The sequence below is a fragment of the Ambystoma mexicanum genome, chromosome 6q (genome assembly GCF_040938575.1).
Source record: "Ambystoma mexicanum isolate Mex_15411 chromosome 6q, UKY_AmexF1_1, whole genome shotgun sequence".
Classification (NCBI taxonomy): Eukaryota; Metazoa; Chordata; class Amphibia; order Caudata; family Ambystomatidae; genus Ambystoma; species Ambystoma mexicanum.
The window spans coordinates 262,133,310-262,158,919 of record NC_090937.1 but is presented as its reverse complement, the minus strand read 5'-3'; the positions used below and the strand labels follow the sequence as shown (position 1 = coordinate 262,158,919).

Below are 25,610 nucleotides of genomic sequence, written 5' to 3'. Positions count from 1 at the left end.
AATTAATGCACAGAGCTAATCTCGCTTACTATTCAGGCTGGCAGGAATGTGTACGCCACCTCTTTATCACGCATGGGCAGTGCTAATGACATAACATGGCGCCTCTTAGTAGGGATCAGCAGAATGTCAGCAGCTGACGTGTAAGATGTAGAATTCCTCTCTAAACCTCTGGCCAGACTTAGTGGAAAGACCGATTTTCCACCTCGAAAATCCACCTGAGAGGAAGATGGCCAGGAGTGCACACATTTTGGCAAATCAGGAGGCCTGAATTTTCACTTTGCTTCGATTGGATCAAATCAATGCATGGAACATTCCAACCTTCTCGTCATCAAAATGGTTGCCTGCCAGGGCGTTCCCTGGTTTGGAGGATTATGTTGAAGTGGCTGGGTGTCCACTGAGAAATGTGAACTACGGAAGCAGAAAGCAGGTGGCAGATTCTCTGCCCATTCTCCCATCCACTCCTTTGACCCGTGTAGAGGGAGTCCTACCCCTCAGTAGGCCTTAGAACTTGAAGCATTATGTTAATATCGTTCAAGCATTATAGCAATCAGAGTTAAGTACTAAAAATGAAGCAAGGGCCAGATTACAGCAAGTGTCTACTGCACTATCCAAATCGCGGAACGTCTTTGGCTCATGCACTGGTACATCCACGAAGCCCGCAATGCAGTCTTTACAGTTCAGATGGCAGAAGCTCAGGTGATAAAGGAGCTGTGTGTTGATTACAACACAGCACACACCTTCTGTAATGAGGCCATCTTCTCTATAACACTTCTTGAGTTGTGACCATACATAGGTAGAATAAAGCAGTAGACCAAGTAGCTGTTTGTGGTCATAACTCAAAAACAATTACAGATGGAGACTCCTAGTTTTGTCATGCGTCCTTTAATCATAGTCTAAACTACTGTATTACTAACTCAATGTGCAAACAACAGTGGGACAGAACGCAATACTGACATAGCTCAAGTTCGAGCAATTTCAATTTAACGCAAATTCCTGTTACTTTTTGGTAATAAAGAGCAGTGGGTTATCAGACCTGCTGCAGTGATCTCTATCCATCCCATAGTTTAGAAGTAAGCTGCAGGTAGGATTCAGCCGTTTAAGTATCCGAATAGAATTCCATTAGCGTGACAGTGTTGATAAATAAACCCTGCATGGCATCATGAAACAAGTACATGTGTGGTTTGTGCAGCACACATCAAAAGCATGCACCCCAGTCCACTCGACATCTGATCACGTACTTATTGTTCACCTTTCAGATCCTAATCTGGTCACCCCTTCTCACCTTCACCACACAGCTCTACGTCTCGCCCACTCCCACAATTAGTATTACATCATCTCCTGAACTACCTCTCACTCTCATCATGACAGGTCCTAATCCCTATTTAAACGCGCCAGCCCTCTGGCTACTACATTTCGCCACCAAACCTACCCCTAATCAACCATGTCCCACTATCATTAGAAATTCCAGGCTCGGCTCGCGCCTGCGCCACCTACCTCACCACCATCCCACAACCATCAACAACCTGGTTACATCCGCCAGACACCACACTAGGCCTGAGATAGGCACAGTCAATCCGGTTGCGAGTTCCTCTCTATCACAGGCACACACTGTTGCCAATTGTCCACCATTGCCTCATCATGCCATATCGAACTCACCCAACCATTCCAGTCAATCATGTGCCTCATCAGTTAGAAACCAAAGATTAGCTTCCAGATGTCTTCACTGGTCCTACCACCTGAACAATCCCACGCTCGACAATATCTCAAACTCCAGCGATAACAAAACCACAGCCCACTCGGTTCCTAAAATTGACTCGCCTCCTCCTGTTCACATTGCCATCACTGCCCCTAAACTCAAAGGCGCGCTCATTAACGCACGCTCCATCCCTGCACACGCCCTAGATATTGCAGATTTCATAGTCACAGAAAACCTCGACTTTCTCGCAATCATGCAGCATCCGGCCCTTCTCTGACCCTGGCCATCCCAGACAACTATTACATTATCAGGTGTGACAGGGACACCAATCAAACTAAGGGGGGTGGACTAGCCTTCATATTTAAGAGTTTGCTTAACCTCAGAGCTGCCAACAGCCTGCAGCTGCCATCAGCAGAATTACTGTCTATTAAACTGCCGATCTCTCCTAATCACACGGCCACTATACATCTCATTTACAGGCCCCCTGGCCCGACCTCTTCATTCGCAGAGGACATTTCATCTATCCTAGCTACCAGTACTAAGCCCAACTCGCAAATCATTATATTGGGAGACTTCAATCTAGGCTACCAAGATACGAATGACACCAAAGCCTTTGACCTAGAAAGAGTCCTGGCCACCTTCGGTCTCACCCAACATGTCAATGAGCCCACCCACATCAAGGGTCGCACTCTTGACTGGGTCTCTGACTTGAACTGTGCGCTTAGCGTCACCTCTGTGTCGCCATGTGCATGGTCTGATCACCACAAAATATCATTCTCCATTAATTCCACTCCACCCACAGATAAACCCAACCTTGCCCCGCCCACTTCCACATGCAATAAAAAGGATATTACGGTTGAGAAATTACTCCCACTTATCCTTCCTCTTTTGAACTCGGCGTCCACCACTTGCTCGGACTCCACAGTGCTAGTAGACACCTACAACCGCGTCATGCTAAAAGCCCTCAATACCACTGCCCCCCTCAAACTGCGCAAACAAAAACCGCGGCTCCACCTTAATTCCTTGTTTACCCCGCACTTACGCGACCTGCGCAAAGAAAAAAGAAAAGCTGAGGCTCATTGGAAAAGCTCACCTTCTCTAGTCAACAAAAACAACCTCACCACAGCCTCCCTTACCTACAAAGAAGCCATCCTAGCTGCTAAAAAGGAAGTATATAACAAAAGGATCACTCAAGCCCAATCAAATACCAAGGAACTCTTCAAGATCCTTAAGGAATTGGAGTCCCCTGTTGCCCCGCTTGATACATGCACCCCGGACACTGAATGGTGCTCTGTAAGCGATATTCAATCAACACTACAGCCAAGTCAATGCCTAGTCTGGGATGCTGAGGAAAACCCTTATTAATGTATTTTTATGTCTAGTTCAGTATTCTGGATGACCACCCTTGTATAACACCCCCCTCTTAGAATCCCCCTGACCCCACTGAGCCAAGAAGTAGGTTTGTTTTGCAAATTAAAAGGTTTATTTGAGAATTTAAACAATATATATCTATCACACTTTTATAATATATTAATATCTGATAGTACACTGAGACATATGATGTGGATCCACAATGGGTAATGTTACAGTGGTTCACTTGATTACTTAGGAGTAGTATAGAGGATGAGGTAGCTGAAAATGCTTTATGGTTTCAAGGAAATGCAATGAGGAATAAAATACCGTACAGAAATACTTGATACGATTTTAGCAAAAGATAAGATAATCGCTTTTTCTCTGGCAATTCACCCCCCTCCCCTATGCAATGTAAGAAATGGAAGGAGATGGAAAGAGGAGCACACAGTTCTCAGGAATGCAATCAAATACAATACGAAATTCAGTTCCCCCCAGCAAGCTTAGAGGAAACAGGTAGGAATTTGAAACACAGGCCCAAAATGCTTTTAAATGTGATGGCAATGGATGGGAAAATGTGCCAACTGATTTTAATTCCCTCTAGAGATTCAGGGTGAGTGGGAGATGCGTGTTGGTATTAGTTCAGGCTCACTTTAGCAATGCTCTATGAGTTATTACCAAGTTGCAAACGGATTTTAACAAAAGAAAGAATGGAGCTGCTATTTTGACAAGTGCGTGAATCGTGATTGCGGCAAAGGTGTAAAAGTATAGGAAGCCGGTTTTAGGTTCGTTGGAATGCTTAGATTCTAATCTAAATTTCGTTCCTAGCCCAAACAGTTCCAGAGATACGGACGATTAAATAAAGGTAGATTTTCGGATTTAAAGTAAAACTCAAAATGACAGGTGACAGCTTACAGCTTCAGAATTGACAGGTGACAGTTGTGCAGCTTTACAAATGACAGATGACCCGATTTCTAGGAGGCTGTTCTACTTAGGTTAAAATAGTTTGGATTAGATCATTTTAACTAAGAGATTGGTTCTGCACAGTTCTGCTAGGTACTCACAATCTAAATTTGAAATAGGCCTCGCCACGGATCTGGTCAGGTTTTGGACTGGACTCCGGTTCTGGTCTCGGCACTTCACAGTGATCTGCGTCAGCTCTCTGGTTCTGCTCACAGCGGTCTGGGTCACTCTGGATCTCTGGTCTGGTCTCTGGCAATTGTTCTTGGCAAAAGAATTCAAACCGCTCGCCCAGCTTTGGAATAGTTTGCAAATGATTTTAAGGATGCTGATGCCTGCTGAGAAGAGTTCTCAGTTTGTGGGTTTAGGCCCTTGCTTTAAGTTCTGAAGTAAAGTTCTGGTCTTTGGAGATTGATGGATTTGAAATCTGGATCTCTGGATGTGAAGTCGTCGGTCAGCATGCTCCGCAGCAAATGGAATTGCATGTCTCTACCTGTCCAGCAGTCTCTTTTTATGTGTTTTGAAAATGGGTGTGTGCCTGGGCCTACCTAAGCCTGCCCCTCTCTACTTGTCATTGGCCCAATTCTCCCCTCTCCCATGATTGGGGGAAGAAAATGGATTGTCATCATGATGAGGTCTGTTTATGGGTCACAGGATCCTCCCCTGGCCAATTTGCCCACAAATCTGTATTTGATTCAAATACATCTTTCCCAGATATACAATTTGTTGAAATTACATGTGCACATTATATATTCCTTATGGTCCATGCTTGTCCGCCTCTGATCTTCCTGGGGGCTTGCATTCAAAAATGACAACATTTTGTGCTTTTTAACTGGTTTTGCAATATCGGACATTTACCCAAAATTACACACATGTGCGCAAGGAGTATGGACATTAATTGATGAAGTGTCAGATTTTTAACATGCAGACATTTGGAGTGAGACCCTATTTTCCGCTAGCAACCCCCCAGAATACACCACAGGGTCCTAACGCCTCTCAAAATGTTCACAGAAAAATCACAAAAATAATGATAATACTTATATAATTCTGACAAGTCCGCACTATGAGTTATCTATCTTTTTAAAATTATGCTCTGGCCCAGATGGGTGTGGTTTAGGTTCCAAAGCACATGGGGGAAGCTTCTGCCTGTCCCCGCCTCCAGCTCGGGTGGCTCCCAGAGGCACTTCTCCTCCTACTTCTCCCAAGAGGAAGCCACTTTTACGACGCCCCCAATATAACATTTGCCTGAGTCCAGGACAGGCCTTTGTTCAACTCCCTGTAGTCCCCAGCTGCTCCACCCCTAATCTAATCAGAGAGGTGACAACTCCTTTTGGCAAGGGGAAGAGTGGCTGTTGATCCAGTTTCAACTCCTGTCGGGGGTAGTTGTCAGGCAGAATTCAGTTTCATTAAGCCAGGTTTCAGCTAAATGTCACTTTTTGTTCCCAGTTTAAATCACTTACAATTTTTACATATACATTAAATAATTACTTCCTTCAAGTCATTTCAGAATATAGTTTTACATTGTATCCACCTCTTAGCAAGTCTTTCCTTGGTCTGGTTTTGTTTCATTTGTTCAGTTTTACACAAAAGTCTGGTGGTTTTAAAACGCCGGCTTTCTGATAGTGTTGAGCACTGGTGATGCAACCATTTTTGGGATTAAGAAAATGAATTCCCCACAAGAAGGTTGTATCTTTGGAGTGGTCTCGGGCCAACTGCGCAGTTCTCCTATTCTGGCGTGAATGTGGGCGGCGACAGCTCATCCCCACATCTACCCAGTCTATTGATACAACATGGGTCAAAACCCATGACAAATCCCCCCGCCCGACTGCGCTTTGATTCAAGTCGAGGGGAAGTCGGGTGCAAAGGAGGTTTTGAGCCCTTGCGCTGGTATGTCCCCATTATCTTCTTCCAATCCTGTAGGTGGCACAGTTCAGCATCTTTTCCTCCCTCCAGTCGATCAATCAGTTCTCCTTGCTGGTCCTGATGGGAGGATTGGGCGGTACCCTGGGCCCCTCGGGTCTCTGCTCCCGGTCGTCCTCCTTGGTCAGTCTCCATGGTTTCATCTCTCCTAGGATGATAAAGCAAAGCGGCAATACCTATTCGTAGACATTTCTTCACCACTATTAATGGTGTGGCGAACATATACATTTTATACTTTAATATACCTAACATTTTACTTTTGAGATACAAGTTATCATTCAAAGACAGTGGCTTACAAGAGTATAATATTTTAGAGACTATATGTGGGATATTTTAGGGTTGGAACTGAATTACTCTGGAGCGGCCCCCTCTGGGATTCCAGTGGATTCCTCCAGTTGCTGCAGAGTGTGCCTGGGATGGCAACACTTTAACTGATTTATATGTACCCACTTGTCTTCCCCCTTTGCCAAACCGCCTTTGGGGATGCGGATCTTGTAGGCAACAGGGGAGATCTTGTCTATAATTTCAAACGGTCCCTTCCATGTAGGCAAGAATTTTCGCTGTTTGGCCTGGTTCCTTTGGAAATTGTATAGATAGACCCGATCGCCCACCTTATATTCCTTTCGGGTAGTTTTTAAATCATAGTGGGTCTTCATGCTCTCGGCTGATCTTTCTAGATTCCGCTGAGCATAGGCAAAAGCATGCTGAAGGTGTTTCCTTAAATTCTCCACATACTCATGAGTTGTGGAGGCATTTATCAACCTTTGCTCTTGGGTTCTGTAGAGCAAATGCTGGGGAAGCACCATCTTGCATCCAGTCATCAACTCAAATGGTGACATTTTGGTTGCAGATGAAGGGGTAGATCTGATGGCCATTAGGACAAGAGGTAATCGGATATCCCAACTTGGCCCAGAATCTGCCACAAACTTTTTTAAGATGCTCACAATGGTCTGGTTATATCTCTCTACTGCTCCAGAAGAAGCTGGCCGGTAAGCAATATGTAGCTTTCTTTTGACCCCCAGTATCTCCCACATCTTTGTCATTACTTCACTGGTGAAGTGGCTACCTCTGTCTGACTCAATCCTTTGAGGTAGACCAAAACGGGAAAAGATGTGGTTAATCATCAGGGCAGCTGCTGTTTCTGCCTTGCAATTTGGGGCCGGGAGACATTTCACCCACTTGGTAAACAAGCATGTAACGGTCAACATGTACTTGTTTCCTCTAGACGAGCGAATCACAGGGCCTACAAAGTCGATTTGCAAATCTGACCATGGCAGTGTCAACCCCCTCTTTTGGAGAGGCGCACGGTGTGTGCGGGATGATGGCTGAAATTGTGCACACACAAGACACCCCTTCAAGTATTGGTCGAGGCCCTGCCCCATGTGTGGCCAGTATGCAACCTCTCTTAAGATTTCCAGTGTTGTGTGAAACCCCCTATGACCGGCGGTGGCTGCATCATGGGCGTGACTTAACATCAGGCTTCGGAATGAGGTAGGAACCACCCACTGATCGTGGCCAACTTTGGATTTCCTTACCAGCAAACCGTCTTGGATTCGGAACATTTTTGGACATTTCATCAACACTCTTAGGTCCTCTTTCCCAATGTAATCGGTATCCGTCAGGGGAAAGTTCTCAGGGTCCCCAAGGTGTTGGTAAAACTTACCAATGATTGGATCCCCCTTCTGAGCTGTAATCAAATCAGCATCAGGGGTCTCCTTGCTCCATTGGGCAGTTGAAAGATCATTGTGAGCATTTGTCTGGGACCTAGTGATCGCAGTGACCTGGATTTCCCCCAACAGGAACTCTATTTCTATTAGATCCCCTTGGATGGCCCAGGTTTTGGCCAGCTGATCAGCTAAGTCATTTCCAGTTTTGTCTGGTCCCTCTACTTTGGAATGACCCTTGATCTTTTTCCAGTAGATGGTCATCCCATTCGATGTGACCAGATCATCAATATTTTGGATTAACTTCCCATGTTTCAGGGGTTTGTTATTAGCGTATAACATGCCTCTGTTTTTCCAGTTGACCAGGTGCTCCACGAACCCATTCCGTACATAATCCGAATCTGTGATTATGACCAGTTCATGGAGTTGATGCTGGACAGCAGTGAGGATGGCCTGATGCACAGCCATCAATTCTGCCACCTGACTACTTCGGGGACCAATTTTGTATCCAGCGGAGGGTTCTGGAAACTCCTTCACCCATGCATTCCCTACGCCGGCCACCAGTTCTTTCTCCCCGTTGTTGTCAACATGGTAAGAGCATCCATCCACATAGACAGTGGGCATTCCCTCACACTTGTCTTCTTCAAAGACTTTGTGTGGGGAATTAAGGTATGCCTCCATGTTGTCCTTGATTTTTAGACTTTCATCCTCGAGACAGTTTTCTCTGGCACAATCATGCAAGTCAGCCAGACCATGCACGAGGGGACTCTTCCTGTTTTAGCCATATCTGACCTCCACAGGAAAGCCTTGCATTGACAGAATCCAGGAAGTAATTTGGGAATTACTCACATTTCCGGCCCGGATTCTGTCACTTTGGAGATATTGCAGAGGCTGGTGTGGAGTCTCCACTATGATGTGTTCCCCCTGGATAAACGGGCGGTAATTCTTCAATGCCCACACCGTTGCCAGGAGTGCCTTCTCACAATCGTTGAATTTTTCCTCCACAGAGGATAAAGTTTTGCTCGCATAGGAGATTACTTTATTGACCTTGTCATGCTTTTGGTATAATACTGCCGTCAAGCACGTATTAGAGAACCCCGTCTCCAGGAAGAACTCCTTGTTTCTGACAGGGTAAGCTAGGCAAGGCGCTTGTGAGAGGCTTCTTTTGAGTTGTTTTACCGCCTCAGATTGTTCTGGACCCCATTCCCACTTGACCCCCCCCCTTCAAGAGATGAATCAGGGGTCTAGTGATCTCTGCGTAGCCTTCAATGAACTTTCTGCTGTAATTAGTCAGTCCAAGGAGGCTCCTTAGTTCCCGCAGAGTTGTGGGGTCTTTCAGTTTCTGGAGTGCTTCCACTTTCTTTTCTTGGGGACAGAGACCCTGAGGAGTAATCTCATGCCTCAGAAAATTAACACGGGTTCTACACCACTGTGCTTTCTGAAAGGAAAGTTTTGCTCCGGTGGCCCTCAACTGTGTCAGAACATAACGGATCTCCGCTATGTGTTCCTCCACAGATGAACTTTTGATGAGGACATCATCTACATAAGCCAGGTTACCCCTCGCACCCAGGTCGGGCATGGCCTTATGTAGGAAAATGTTGAATTCATTGCCGGAGTTGAGGTATCCGAAGGGAGTCCGGGTCCATGTGTACTGCTGGCCCCCAAAGGTAAAAGCCAGTTTGTATTGGTCCTCCCTACTGACAGGCACGGTCCAGTATCCATTGGTCGGGTCTATTGCTGTGAATACCTGTGACCCCTGAATCTGGGCCAGCCCTTGGTCAATGTAGGGCAGAGGCCATCGGGAAGTATGGACCCGTTTGTTGAGCTCCCTAAGGTCGGCGCAGAGTCTCCACTGGCCGTTTGGCTTCAATATTCCCAGCACCAGATTATTGAAGGTGCTGTGTACTGGATGAATTATTCCCCGGGACTCAAGGTTCTTAATTATTTCAGTAAGGGACTCCATGGATGCGAGAGGCAAGTGATATTGCTTCACAAACACTGAAGTCATTCCAGGGTCCGTGGGAATTGTTGTGGTGTGGATGTCGGTGCGACCACAGTCATATGAGTCTACCGCAAAGAGATCTTGGAAATCCAAGAAAACTTGTTTCAACTTTTGCTTCTGTTCCAGAGTCACACAGGCATCAGCTAGGTTGACTCTCTCTTCCACCATCTGCCTGAAGCCTGGAAAGACTTCTGGTTTGGCTATCTCAGCGGCCTCCTCCAGCTGGGTGGAGAAGTCCCTGGTCAGAGTGCTGATTTGGACTGGAGGCTTCAGGTGGGAAAGGCAGCCCTCATGGACCTGGAAAATCACCTCATCCCTCCTGAAGTCACAAGTCACATCTTCCTTACCATAAGGGCAAGAAGTGTACACCAGGAAGTTCCCCCCATGCCGGGTGAAAATCCTGTCTGGTGTTGTATTGTCCTCACTGTCACTGTCAAAACAGTCCTTGGGGATTGGTCCTAACAGTTCATTTCCTAAATCAATGGAGAAATGTCGGTCATCAACTGCCATTCCAATAGTGGTGCCTGCGGCTAGAGTAATACTCTGTAAGTCGCTGTTATCCACCTCTATTGGAATGGTGTCATGTTCTATGTTGACTAATGGTGTTGGGTTTACCCCTAACCCTTGCTGTTGGAGAGAAGCATTTAGATGAATATAAGCATCAGGGTTTTGCAATTTTTGTCCTCTTTTAACTTTCACTCCCAGGGAGAATTGTCGGGTCCTTTCTGGGATGGTGACTTCCTCTTTAATCTGAATTTCAACTGCATAAGGTAGCAATTGAGCTGACCTAAATGCTTTTTCTGGATCATCAAAGCCCATGGGATTATCCGCTAATCGGGACCAAGCTTTGAAGTTTATTAGGTCCAAACTAATGGCAAAGGGATTGAGAATGTCACTGCCTAAGTAAAAGGCGGCAGTGACGTCTCGCACGACCCAACAATTATGGACTATGCTCTTGTTGCCAATGGAGATTTTGAGCATACACCTGCTTGGCAGGAGATGTTTGGAATTAGGTGCTTCCAGGTCGATTTCCCGTTTGTCTATCAGTTTGAATGTGGGAATGGCTGGATCTTTTGGGAGTTGGCGGAACATGGCTTCGCTGATGAAGCTCTTACCGTTGTTTACACACACTCGAGCGAGAACAGAGTCCTTCCCATCATTTAACTGAACAGGGATGAACAACTGCTCTCCAATTTGCTGAATATCAGCCAGGCTCTGAGCTGATTTCACATCTTTCTGGACTATAGGAGTGGGAGTTTCTGATTGTGGATTAGTAAAGAATTTCAGGGTGTTTCCTTCCAGTGTGGAATACCACCTTAAACTGGAAGGAAGGTTGATTTTCAGAAATAGAGAGGACCCCCCACCACCAGTCTGTTGTCCTACTGCTATTACTGTCACTTCTGGAATTTGGCTATTCTGGAAGTGAAATTCTACTTGGTCAGATTTTTGTTCAACCATGTGGTAGGTGCCGTTTAAACTAACATGGTTGACACTCTGTTTTAATTTTATGGGTCGGCTAGTCTGGGTCCAGAGGACCTTGTTTACACAATCTATTAGGGGTGACAACCTTCTCAGGAGGTCATTCCCTAGTAAACAATGGGTGCCCTCTGGAGTCACTACTATGACCGGGTGTTTCACCTTGTGTCGCCCAATTTTAATGTCCAAGTCTGCAGTCCCCTCAACGGGAATTTCCTTCCCGTCAAAGTTCTGCAGTTGTCCAGGAAGAGAGGTGAGAGGAATTCGGTAATTCTCCCCCCTTCCTGCATTTAGTTCCTCAAAGGCCCTTTTGGACAGAAGGGTAGCTTGGGATCCAGTGTCCACCAGTGCCAAAATTGTACCCTGCCCCTGTACTTGTACCGGGGCATAGTATTTTCCCTCCTTCTCCTCAAGGGGGCACAGATAATGCACATTTTTGGACAACTGGTGGGCTAACTTTCTGGTTTTGGACATTTCTAGCGAAGAGATTTGGGCAGAATTATGTGGAGAGCCTTGGGAATCTGAAAGAAAAAGTTGGCAACTGGAGATCAGAGCCATTGTGGGTGCCCCTGGTTCCAGTTCTGGGCCACCCCCCCCTTTTTGGAGGCAGTCACCAGGATGGGTTTGAACCAGGGGATTTCGGTATTGTGGGTTCTGGGATGAGATGATGGGCGGCGGTAGCTCAGTCTCCACATCTCCCCAGTCTGAATTGGCGTCCCTTGGGACTCATTTTTCCTTGGGAGGAGTTCCCCCATCTCTAAAGGAGAAGATCCTTTCCCCAGGATCCTCTGAGGATCCCTCTGCCTCAAATTGGAAGATCTGTACCTCCTCCACAAACTGGGTCTGTTTGGGTACTTTGTTTCTCCTACCTCCTCTCTGCTCCTTGGGTGGCAGACTTTCAGGGGCAGGAGATTTTGTTTCCGGTTCCTGGTTTTCCAGGGGCTGTTTACAAGTTGGGAAGGAAGCTTCCTCCAAGGCTTTACACCCCCCTTCCCCTTGTGCCTCCTCCCTGGGAACCGGTGGGTTATCGGGGTGCTGCCCCCGTCATTGTTCTGGAGCACCAGGTCCAGAGATTGGGGCATTCTGCGGTGGCATGCTCATCTGAGGGTTCTGATGAGCCCTCAGTATGTGACCCAGATCTCGTGCCATATTTTGGACCTGGCGCTCAAGTTGTGAAACCCGCTCAGGCTGATACGGGGCTCTATTTTCTCCCCTGGGCTGATCCCGGGAAGGGTAGCTAACCCTTCTCTGGTGGTACCCCTGGTTGGGAAGATTTTGGTACCCCTCCACCCTTGGCCTCCCCTCTCCCAGATTAGGTTGTCTGGGCTCAGGGAATTGGGGAAAGAAGGATGGATGATTTTGGGGGGGAAATTGGGTGGATACCTGGGGAAAAAGTTCTGCCCATGATTTGGATAATTTCTGCCCTCCTGTGGGAAGTTGGGAGGGAAGTTCCCTGGGTTAGGTGCTTGGCTGGATCCCCCCCTTGGGCTGGAGGAGTCCACACATAACCCAGGATTGGTCGGTTTCCCTTGTAGCGGGGACTTACATAGTCAGGGGAGCGGGGGACCCCATTTGTGGGACTACCTCCTCGACTCGCTGTCTGTGACTGGCCCGAGGGCCTTCTGGGCTGTGAATTATTTGGTGCAGGCAGGTTTTTAGGCCCCCCCATCTCCAAATCTAAAACGGGGGCAACCTTTACCTCTGCCACCTTGGCAGCAGCAGGGGTGCTGTTGGTTTTGGGGTTTTTCGGCGCGTAATTTTTATTTTCGATAGGCTTCTGCACCTCATAGATCTGGGTAGCCTGTTCAATGACCCAGTCTAAAGATCTTTTCTCATGAAAATCTCTCACGAGCTGGGTCATTATGTATTTGGGTAAGGCATGGAAAAACGTATTGATAAATTCTCTGCTATCCGTGCGCACCCTTCTGGTGGGCTGCGCAAAAGCACGCTTTAATTCTTGCACAAACTCTTGTTGGGCCTGATCCTCCCCACATTGCAAATTGTAGGCTGCCTTGCGAGCCTCTTGAGGATTTCTGTGAACAGAAAAATGTTTCAAGATGGCCGCCTTATAGGTGGACCATCTTAAATGATTTTGGTCCTCCAGCCCGGCAAAGAAACTGGAGTATTCTGGGGAGAATGTCCACTTTACATATTGAATACAGCTTTGGCTGTCCTTCAAATGGAAAGTCTCCATCATTTGCTCATAGAGCTCCAAGTGTTCCCAAACAGAATACTTGGCGTTCTTATGATAAGGCGTGATGACACTCCTTATTGCCTTTATTTGTTTCAATGGGTCCTTAAGCAAGGCCCTTTTTGCCTTATTGGCCTTTTTGGTTCGGGTCACCCTGGTCCATTCATCCTCTGACTCCGAAGCATTGCTCCCAGAGGTGCCCGTCTTATCTTCCATGTTTTCCCGGATTCTGCGAGCCTGGGAGTGGCTGGCAGAATGTTGGGACCTGGTCTCCTGTGTCCTGTAATGCTCAGAGGAGTCTTCAGACCCCTCCTTGCTGCCAGAATTTGATGGGTACCCCCCCCACTGACCTAACTGGGCAGAGGTTTTCAGGATGCCCTTAATGGGCCTACTCTCCTGGGGTTCCCCACTAAATTGCACTGTGCTTGGGTGCCCATACCTGGATGCCCGCCCATCCATTCCTGGGAGGTACTGGCCTATGAGCCCCATACTTCTGGCTGGATAGTAATCTGCCATCCCTGTGGCCCGGTGCTCATGTGCGCCAGGGGACATGGGGGTGGCAGAGTTCAGGGACTGAGAGAGATGAAGGCCTCCGGTACTAGGGCTCCCGAGGTTATGTTCCGGTACTTCCCTTTCCCAGCGAACCTCGTCTCTATCAGCCCCTGCTCCCTGTTGCAATGCAAGAACCTGCGCCTTCAGTTCCTCAGTTAAGGCCTTACTAGACTCTATCAGTCTCTCCTGCATGGCTACCTGTTTCTGGAGCCTATCATTGTGCTGACAGAGAGCCTCATTTTCTCTCTGTGCCTCCTGGTTGGTCCTGGAGTACTGGGCCAGTCTTTGCTGCAGGAGGGTTACCTCCTGAGTCCCTTCCCTACTGGCCTGCTCCTTTCTTGCCAGAGCCTCCTCCACCCTCCTGGTGTGCTCTAACAAGTTCTGGTTTTCTTTTTGGTGGTCACCCAGTCCCTGGAGGGCCAGGTGATTTTCTTCCATTTTTCTTTTTAAATGGCAGACTTCCTGGCCTAAGGTGTCCCTTTCCTGACCAAGAGCCTGAATTTGTGACGCCAGGTCGTCCCTCTGCCTTTGAAAGGCACCAGCTTTCTGGCACTCTTCATCAAACTCTGCCTGGGTATCCAGGTCTTTCAGAATCAGTTTGTTGCTCTCTGCCTTCACTCTATCTAGATGACTTTGCAGGGTGGCTATCTGCTCTGTGCATGCCCTGTTAAAGTCTAGTTGTTGCTCCAGCTTTTTCTGGCTCTGCAGGAGGAAGTCCAAACCTTCTTGGTACTCCTTCTGCAAGGCCAGAAATCTGGTATCCTGGTCAGACTTTTCCTGTTGCAGGATACACATGTCCTCTTTGATTCTAATGAGATACTGTCTGCTCTCATTTTCTGACTCCTGGCTCCTCTGCAGCCTCTGCTCAGAAGAGACCAGGTCAGATTGGGCCTTCTCTAACGCCATCTGTTGCCTATTTGCCAGATCATGGCCTTCAGCACATTTATTCTGTATGACTCCCATATACAGGTACAAGTATGCCGCTATCTTGGCAATCTTGTTATGTTCCTCTTTGGCTTTAGGGGCCATATATAGTTCACTCAGGGCCACATGTAGGGGACCCTGATCTCTCCATATATCTGACCCTGTTTCAGTGACCTGTTTCGCGATTGCCTGCAACCAGACGGTTTGGTCCTGATGAGTCCACTCACCTCTCACAAATAGCTTATGTAAGAGATGCTCCCTCGCTATTTTCATGTCTACCAAGGTCGTCATTCTAGAAATTGATTTCCGTCCTGACTTACAGAAATTAGTATTTTATTTTTGCAAAACAGACCTTTCCCTTAGAGCGTCCTTTTGAGGAGTGCTTTACAGCGTAACACATCGTGGTGATACGACCGGATGTATGTATCTTGTCAGTTAGCACACTGTATTAATCTGCACAGGTGATAGATCTAATCCGGAATCCCCGGCTACGAGCCCCCAATTTTGTAAGCGATATTCAATCAACACTACAGCCAAGTCAATGCCTAGTCTGGGATGCTGAGGAAAACCCTTATTAATGTATTTTTATGTCTAGTTCAGTATTCTGGATGACCACCCTTGTATAACACCCCCCTCTTAGAATCCCCCTGATCCCACTGAGCCAAGAAGTAGGTTTGTTTTGCAAATTAAAAGGTTTATTTGAGAATTTAAAAAATATATATCTATCACACTTTTATAATATATTAATATCTGATAGTACACTGAGACATATGATGTGGATCCACAATGGGTAATGTTACAGTGGTACACTTGATTACTTAGGAGTAGTATAGAGGATGAGGTAGCTGAAAATGCTTTATGGTTTCAAGGAAATGCAATGAGGAATAAAATACCGTACAGAAATACTTGATATGATTTTAGCAAAAGATAAGATAATCGCTTTTTCTCTGGCAATTCACCCCCCTCCCCTATGCAATGTAAGAAATGGAAGGAGATGGAAAGAGGAGCACACAGTTCTCAGGAATGCAATCAAATACAATACGAAATTCAGTTCCCCCCCAGCAAGCTTAGAGGAAACAGGTAGGAGTTTGAAACACAGGCCCAAAATGCTTTTAAATGTGATGGCAATGGATGGGAAAATGTGCCAACGGATTTTAATTCCCTCTAGAGATTCAGGGTGAGTGGGAGATGCGTGTTGGTATTAGTTCAGGCTCACTTTAGCAATGCTCTATGAGTTATTACCAAGTTGCAAACGGATTTTAACAAAAGAAAGAATGGAGCTGCTATTTTGACAAGTGGAGAAATTGAGCCAAAATCGCAAATCGCGGTAAATTTCGCGAGTGCGTGAATCGTGATTGTGGCAAAAGTGTAAAAGTATAGGAAGTTGGTTTTAGGTTTGTTGGAAAGCTTAGATTCTAAATTTCGTTCCTAGCCCAAACAGTTCCAGAGATACGGACGATTAAATAAAGGTAGATTTTCGGATTTAAAGTAAAACTCAAAATGACAGGTGACAGCTTCCAGCTTCAGAATTGACAGGTGACAGTTGTGCAGCTTTACAAATGACAGATGACATGATTTCTAGGAGGCTGTTCTATTTAGGTTAAAATAGTTTGGATTAGATCATTTTAACTAAGAGATTGGTTCTGCACAGTTCTGCTAGGTACTCACAATCTAAATTTGAAATAGGCCTCGCCACGGATCTGGTCAGGTTTTGGACTGGACTCCGGTTCTGGTCTCGGCAGTTCACAGTGATCTGGGTCAGTTCTCTGGTTCTGCTCACAGCGGTCTGGGTCACTCTGGATCTCTGGTCTGGTCTCTGGCAATTGTTCTTGGCAAAAGAATTCAAACCGCTCGCCCGGCTTTGGAATAGTTTGCAAATGATTTTAAGGATGCTGAGGCCTGCTGAGAAGAGTTCTCAGTTTGTGGGTTTAGGCCCTTGCTTTAAGTTCTGAAGTAAAGTTCTGGTCTTTGGAGATTGATGGATTTGAAATCTGGATCTCTGGATGTGAAGTCGTCGGTCAGCATGCTCCGCAGCAAATGGAATTGCATGTCTCTACCTGTCCCAGCAGTCTCTTTTTATGTGTTTTGAAAATGGGTGTGTGCCTGAGCCTAGCTAAGCCTGCCCCTCTCTACTTGTCATTGGCCCGATTCTCCCCTCTCCCATGATTGGGGGAAGGAAATGGGTTGTCATCATGATGAGGTCTGTCTATGGGTCACAGGATCCTCCCCTGGTCAATTTGCCCACAAATCTATATTTGATTCAAATACATCTTTCCCAGATATACAATTTGTTGAAATTACATGTGCATATTATATATTCCTTATGGTCCATGCTTGTCCGCCTCTGATCTTCCTGGGGGCTTGCATTCAAAAATGACAACATTTTGCGCTTTTTAACTGGTTTTGCAATATCGGACATTTACCCAAAATTACCCACATGTGCGCAAGGAGTATGGACATTAATTGATGAAGTGTCAGATTTTTAACATGCAGACATTTGGAGTGAGACCCTATTTTCCGCTAGCAACCCCCCAGAATACACCACAGGGTCCTAACGCCTCTCAAAATGTTCACAGAAAAATCACAAAAATAATGATATTACTTATACAATTCTGACAAGTCCGCACTATGAGTTATCTATCTTTTTAAAATTATGCTCTGGCCCAGATGGGTGTGGTTTAGGTTCCAAAGCACATGGGGGAAGCTTCTGCCTGTCCCCGCCTCCAGCTCGGGTGGCTCCCAGAGGCACTTCTCCTCCCACTTCTCCCAAGAGGAAGCCACTTTTACGACGCCCCCAATATAACATTTGCCTGAGTCCAGGACAGGCCTTTGTTCAACTCCCTGTAGTCCCCAGCTGCTCCACCCCTAATCTAATCAGAGAGGTGACAACTCCTTTTGGCAAGGGGAAGAGTGGCTGTTGATCCAGTTTCAACTCCTGTCGGGGGTAGTTGTCAGGCAGAATTCAGTTTCATTAAGCCAGGTTTCAGCTAAATGTCACTTTTTGTTCCCAGTTTAAATCACTTACAATTTTTACATATACATTAAATAATTACTTGCTTCAAGTCATTTCAGAATATAGTTTTACATTGTATCCACCTCTTAGCAAGTCTTTCCTTGGTCTGGTTTTGTTTCATTTGTTCAGTTTTACACAAAAGTCTGGTGGTTTTAAAACGCCGGCTTTCTGATAGTGGTGAGCACTGGTAATGCAACCATTTTTGGGATTAAGAAAATGAATTCCCCACAAGAAGGTTGTATCTTTGGAGTGGTCCCGGGCCAACTGCGCAGTTCTCCTATTCTGGCGTGAATGTGGGCGGCGATAGCTCATCCCCACATCCACCCAGTCTATTGATACAACATGGGTCAAAACCCATGACAGCTCCAATAGTCAAAAGGCACTGCTTGACAAAATTGCCATGCTCCAAGACAAGATTAACACTAAAAAAAGCTACCTCGCCGACGCAACGGGTAACCCCCTATCATACAAAACCCTTTCTCCTAAACACTCCGTCAAACCTTTCAGCTTCTCACCTCTCGCCATTAAGGAAGTCGAAAATATCATAACGAAGCTTAAGCCTTCCAATTGCCAAGGTGACACCTGCCCTGCACCAGTCATAAAGGAAGCTGCACATGATTCCCAGTTTCAAGCTACAGACAGCCGGAGGCTCGAGCTTTCCTGTCCTCGCGGCTAAGCTCTGGAACACTCTTCCCAATGCTCTCAGAAACGTTCCTCACATCTATGCCTTCAAAGCTAAAACTAAACTGTGGTTACATGAACGGTATGCCCTAGCCTCCTCTTTATAAGCCCTACATCTGTCAATCTCATTACCGACTGCTCATTGTACATAGACTGTTTTAAACTGTATTCTTAGATTCGCTCCTCTCCTCTCTGTTGATGCTCTGAACTTTATGTAAATATGTGTAAAAATGTATAGTGTATCTATTTGCTGTAACTTGTAACCGCCTCTTTAAACATGCGCCCAGATGCCCCGGGGCAAGGTGCGCACTATAAATAAACAAAATACAAATACAAAAGTGGTATCGTTTCTCAGTTCAACAAAAAGAAATGTTTCCCAACCTTTTGCTATTTATTCCATCCACTTCAGAAAATTGACATGCTGAGTCCTGCCAGCCAGGATGTATGTGAACTATGGATTACACAAAGAAGTCTGCAGCAGGGCCATTAACCAAATGAGCTACCTTACTGGGGTACTGGGACCTGCAAAGGTCCTCGAATATGTGGTGTAACGCCTAGTATCCCCTCAAAGTTATCTGAAATCTCTCTCAATGCATCAAACATTCATTTTTAGTTGAATATGTCATACATTTTATTTTTCACTGCAACATTAAAAATCAAATTGACAGTTTTTTTACAGTGGGTGGACAGAAATAGTATATCTTTAGGCAAATATGTTGAAGGCTTACGTTATGTGTTTTAGTAATGGGCTGCTTTAATTTTGTTTTTGCATACAGCGTGTTGCTTTTTGTTAATAAATTGCTATGTATTTCCTTGCTTTAGTGTATCTATTTCCTTGCTTTGGTGCATGTTGGAATGAGTATTTCATAGCTTTAGTGTATGTGTGCAATGTGTACAAAGTGGGGGTGTTTGCATATGTTGTGTGTGTTCGTGATAGTGTTAGCTGCATATTATTGCTTGAATTATGTATTTATTTACTTTAGTGTATGTTTGTAATGTGTCACAGTGGGATTGAGTGCGATGCTGGGTATGGTCATAGCTGCTGTGGATATGGGTGGTGTGGTTGCTGAGCATATGGTTGGCATGCAAGTTCAACTTATTTTGTATTTATTCGATAAAAAACTTGGTTGTCATTGTGCATGAGTCATATAAAGATACAGTTTCAATCGTTCATATCTTAAAATTGGTCGATTTTCAAAACAGTTTTTCAGTGCACCAATTCCAGGTAATATCTAGCCGCCTGAAGAAAATGTTGAGATAGTTGGGCCAAAACTTTTTTAAACCCCATGTTAAATGCTGTTCAAAACAGAATCAAAGTTAACATTTTTAAACTATGAAGCCGTTGATGTAGAAATCTCTACTTCTTATATGCACAGACAGCTGCCTCCAAATATTACTTCTGAATATTGTCTGATTTTTTTCATACAAGCATTCGAATATTATTCAGAAAAGTCATTTTCTGAAACTCCATAGAAAGGCTGCCTTAACGCCAACTATGCCTTGCGCTAGCACGAAGGCATCATTTATTTGCCAGATACCATGAAAATATTGAACAAAGAACTGACATCAGAAGTAAGACTGTGTGTATATTTAAAAGTACATGTTCTTATTTTTTCTCATAGATATTTGAGCTACCTGTACAACACAAGCCTTATCAAAAGCCAGGACCTATTTACTGTTCTGCAGTATATTTCACAAAACCAATATGGAAAGACAATGGCTTTTGACTGGATAAGAATCAACTGGGAGTTCCTAGTGAGCAGGTATGTTAATTGAGGATAACCAGTGATTTTTCTGGCATGTGAGTGGTCAAGATCTAGCCAACATTTCATGATATTGTACATCCCCTCATCGTATGTAATTGCATATTTGAAAGAATGAAAGGGTTGGCACAGTGAAAGTTGCTTATTTCGATGTTGCCCCCTTAAGATTGCTCCACATGTTTTAACTCACTATTAAAGAATGCCTATTGAAAAGGTGTGGTATTATTATAAGCAGTGAATGCGTTGTTGCCCATGCATCATTTGATATGTTTTGGGGGATTTGTTAACATTGGGGAGGTGTGACTGGGGCTGCCAAAATAAAATATGCATGCCTACATGTCCAGAATGACAGGTCCTTAATATCATTTGCCCCTTGAAAAGACTGTAAGTTTAAGAAAAAGAATGCATAAATATATGACAACATCACAGGAGTTGCAATCCAGAGACAGTGGTACACGAGAAACACTTGATTGTAATGGTGTTAGAGACTACAGATAAGAGCTCATCTAATCTGTCCAGGCCCGAATAAGTGCTTTATGCACGAAACACGTCTAGCTTTAAAGGCGGATGCATCAATGTCACCTGTTACAATTAAGAAATTAAGACATTAAGCATCTTTGCAAGATTGCATGAATATTTAAACTTATCGACTTAAATATTCATATAATTGAGCCATGCTGAGGGCCCTCGCCCCATGTGCGAGCTGCGTCACACTCCGGGCCAGCCTGGACCACCACGCATGTACAATACACATGATGAGCATGCTGTTGCAGGTGAATGCTGCACACAGCTCTAGTTGAAAGATATAAATATGTGTTTAAATGAAGCCTTAAGACTTTCACCTAGCATAGAAACAAAGGGCATGCGCCTAGCTCTGGGCACCCAAATTTACCAGACAGCTCTGTCAATGGCCAGTAATATTACACACAGAAAGATACCATAAGAAAACATGTTCACGCTGCCTATGCCAGTATCCCCATGTAAGAACATTCTCTTGTTGGTTTTACCCTTGATGTCAGGGAAAATCTCCTGCCACAGGAAGAAAACATGTTATTGCTGGTTGTGCAAATGTTTGCCCAACTCCCGAACTACCATGGAAGAATAGTCGTCAAGTTTATTTTGCCCTCAATGTCAGTATAAAATACAATAGTACAGTAATGAAACATTACCTTGTTTGGCTGCACAAATGCCTCCACCCACCATGTAAGAACACACATCATAGAGGTCTTGCCCCATATGTGAGCATAAATCGCCACGCCACAGAAAATGTCTAGTCTGCTTACCCCCTTGAGCTATAAAACCCTCACTCCCATAACCCCCTTCATGTAGTATCATTCATCAAGATGATTTTGCACATAAATGGCAGTAAATAATGTTAGAAAATGCCCATGTTTCAATGCCCCTTGCTTGGGCCCCAACCTTATATGCACACATTCATACCTTTTCACGCACAAGTCACTCACCCAGTTGTGGCTGGTGGCATTTTTGATTGAATGGGCATAAACATTTGCCACAAATATGCCAGAGTGACCAAGAATATCGAAGGAGCCCAATCCATCTGAAGGTATTTCAGGGGTTGGGGGGTCCACCCAAGATAAATGTTGGATTAATGCGTTAAAATGTTGTATTATACAGCACCCATTCTGTGAAAAATTGGATAATGTTAAAAATTAATGTTAAAGGATATTTATACCGCACACTATCACCACCATAGTGTCCCCTGGTGCTCTGGCGGATCTGAAAGAAAGGGAGGTAGGTTAGGGCACGGTAGTGGGACAAAGTTTGGAGAGAGAGCAAGGCAGATGTGATGTGCTGTTGGCAGCTTCAGTTCGGTTAACACTGTTTGCTGAGCTTTTTGGTGTGGTATCCAGTCGGAGTCCGTCATGTGCTGTTGTGTGAGGCTCTGTGTGGTGTGTTTGTTGTTGCGGTAGAAAGCCAGGGTGTTTGCAGTTGATTTTGTAGGGTAACTACAATCCAAAGATCCAATAGGTGCAAGTCACCAACAGTGCACGAGAGCTTTAATACTTTAATGTAATGCTTTGCCATGAAAATCTCAATGCCACAATAAGAACTGACATACTTAGACTGTCTGCAGTCAAATGCCAATCTAACCACATAACAACACTGGTCATGCTTACAGTTGCCCATAAAAATATACAATGCCACATTAAGAAAAGGATAGATTGAATGCAACCAAATGCCCGTCCATCCAGGTAATAACACATATTGTCCCTTCTTATAGAAGCCCAGTAAACAAAAGGTCATCCCACAGTAAGAAATTAGCAAGCTGGCTGCAGCGAAATGCAGTCTAGCCACTAATAACACATATCATGTCTGCTTTATCATCGATGCCCAATAAAATAATGTGTTAATGCCCCCTGCCTCTCCAACATAGTCCCTCTCCCTCCCGACCCCCAAAATCAAGCTCCTCATCCCAGCATTAAACACAAGCACACACACACATGTATGTACCATTCACTCTCTCATTTACACCTTCACCCATTCACCATACACTCATACACACCCAGCCATTCATACATCATTCACTCAATCATTAACACACATTACATAGGGGGTCATTACGACCCAGGTATTAACCATGGCGCTATTAGCGCCATGGTTGACACCGGTATTTTATCGATTGCGCCATGGTGATGGCGGAATTACCGCCCCATTCCAAGGTTGGCAGGGCGGTAATTCCCCATTCACCATTGGCCCTTCCCCATTCCCATTTTTGCCCTCATATGGCTCAATGGGAATGGGGAAGGCGGTAATTATGGAACCGCAAATTGCGGTACCGTAATTACCTCGAAAGTCCCTTTGCGGGTTCCTTCGTTAACGGCTGGTAAAACCTTCCGTTAAGGTGGGGACCCGGAAAGGGACCTCGTAATTAGGCGGTAAGGGGTTAACGGCGCCGACACCTTTTACGTAATGAGGCCCATAATATACATATTCATACACTATTGCATGCATGCACACACAGACAATACATTTTTCATACAATTTACACCGAATCTGTTGCTCCGAGAGACTCCTGTGCAGGTAGGCCTCTGGATCACATGCTCCCCAAGGAAGGACCCAGCTCTGGTTCCTGTCATGCCCAGAGTAGAGGAACCAGATGCCTCCACCACACGTCAACCAGACCCATGTCCTCTGCGGGGGGGGGGGGGTCTTCTCGCATGGCCTCAGAGCGTGGTCTATAAAGCCATTATATTCTAAAGAAAAAAGAAGGCAATCTGCCTTATGGTTGCGGGGAACTCACTAGTTACCCTTGCTAATGCCTACCTGATTAAATGATTGTGCCAATTAAGAGACAACGACATAATTCTACTAATGTGACAGAACAAGCCCCCCCTCACCTTACCAAATCACTATTTTCAAAATAGAGTCTTTTAGCTTCTGATTACTTTCTAGTGGATACATGTCTGAACACCTAAATTATCATCAACCCCAGGTCTTGGACTTTATCAGTAAATGTAATGTGCATTTATGTATGTGGGAAAGAGGCCAAAATGGCAGTTGATTCCATTTTTAACATTGCAGGTATACTGTGAGCGACAGGAACCTCGGTCGGCTGGTAACACGAGTAACTGGAACATTCAACAATGAACTCCAGCTCTGGCAGGTGATGGACATAGACTGTTCTCTTTTGTGTTGAAATTACTCTCATTTGCTCTTCTAAGTGTCTTTTTTAAACAATGTTTTTATTATTGATGTGATTACAGATGAAAAATTTCTTTGCAAAATATCCAAACGCCGGAGCAGGAGAAATGCCAAGGAAGCAAGCACTTGAAACCGTGACGAACAATATAAAATGGCTAGAGCAAAACAATCAAGAGATAAAATCCTGGCTGGATGCCACTGTCAGGGCTACTATTTAACTCCATTAAGACTGTGTTGATTTTTAAAATTAAATGAATCACTTAAATTGACATTTCTGTCTTTCGGGAACTTTGGCGGCCAGCCCTTTTAAATGGGTTCAATGAAGAGGAGCCAGATCTGTCTTTCTTGGACCTTGACTCCACAACCTATCGCATCTCCAAGCCAGCAGTGACTGTTCCCCTGCCCTCTAACATGTGCTGAGGGAGATAATCAGGCATGCATGGCTCTTCCTCATATGCTGATTTTCTCAAAGACTCTTATACTCCATGCTTTACCCAGCCACCAGGTGCAAGCTCTGTAGGGATATAACCCAGGAAAACTCTTTCTTGCTTTGAATTATGTTTTCTTTTAATTTATTCTTCTGGTACCATAATATTCATTTGAATTCTGTGAATATCCCTCCAACCATTGCAATAATTTAAAAAACACGTTCAACATTAATATTTCTTATAAAGTTCAGGGTTTCTCTTTGGTAAAACTTATTTTTTAAACCTGATAATGTAACTTACTGTCGTCCTGTTTCTGCATCTTCTATAGTGAGAAAAGGTAAAATATAAAGAGACTTACCTTGTTTTTTCCAGAACTATTAAGAGTTCCCAAGTGTGTATTCAATGCATCAAGCACCCAGACTGCCACTTATTTCTTTGGAGGAGCAATTTTAACATGAATATTTATTTAATTGTTCTGTACACAGCAGCCAGTTTTCCACGTGTTTTTCTCCAACTGAATAAAACAAGCACTTGTTTATTTAATTGTATATTATACTTTTGTTTGAATTGTTTCTTTGTTTTTTAGGTTATGTAAGCAAGTAAGCTAATGTACGATTGCATCTGTAGTATTTTGTTATTTGTGTTACATTTTAGATTTAGATGCTAGGTTTTGATCTTTGAGCTGTGTGCTATGGACTAGGGATGGGCGGTACAGTTCGAGCAAAACGTAAACTCGTGGAACTTTTTCTGGAGTCTCACAAGGGCGAAATGTACAGGTTTTTTCGAGAGGTTTGAAGCATGAGATTTTACTGGGTTTTACCTCGCATCTTTATAAAGGTAGGCGAGTGTAAACACGGGACCGTCAATGGTTGGCATTTGAGGAGGCATGTGAGGTGCTTACTACAGGAGGGGATTGTAGATAGGATAGTGGAGGTTAGAGAACAATTACATCGATAATAGGGCCTCAGTAAATTTTGGAAATTAGGCTGGGATTGTTTTTAGGGAGCAGAGCATAGGGGCACATGATTTCTGGATGGGTGTGGTTTTGAATTGTGGGTGGAGATGTGCTATAAAATACATGTATTTTGTAGGTGTGGGAGAAAGCCAAAGTGCTGAGACTTCACATGGATTTACTAGGCGTAGGAGAAATCCAAAGCACTGAGAACTCCATGCGCATTCACTAGGTGTGAGAAAAGGCCGAAGCAATGATGCATTTGTTGCACTTATTAGGTATATGAGAAGGGCTCGGAAGAAGCTATGTGATTGTTGGGAAGATGTGCAGAGTAAGGGAGCAAAGTCAGACAGTGTGAATGGAAAAAGAAGTTAA

The 25,610-nt window shown here is 44.8% G+C and overlaps 1 protein-coding gene across 1 annotated transcript in view; it reads left to right on the top strand.

Moving 5' to 3' along the window:
• The window catches only part of ENPEP (glutamyl aminopeptidase), a 441,170-nt gene extending 416,344 nt beyond the window's left edge, over nucleotides 1-24,826 (top strand). Inside the window, exons 18-20 of the mRNA XM_069630729.1 lie at nucleotides 20,052-20,192; nucleotides 23,736-23,817; nucleotides 23,918-24,826. Of these exons, the coding sequence (XP_069486830.1) occupies nucleotides 20,052-20,192; nucleotides 23,736-23,817; nucleotides 23,918-24,073 (379 nt within the window). The 3' untranslated portion in view covers nucleotides 24,074-24,826. The remainder of the gene's footprint in view (nucleotides 1-20,051; nucleotides 20,193-23,735; nucleotides 23,818-23,917) is intronic.
• The last annotated feature ends 784 nt before the right edge of the window (nucleotides 24,827-25,610 follow it).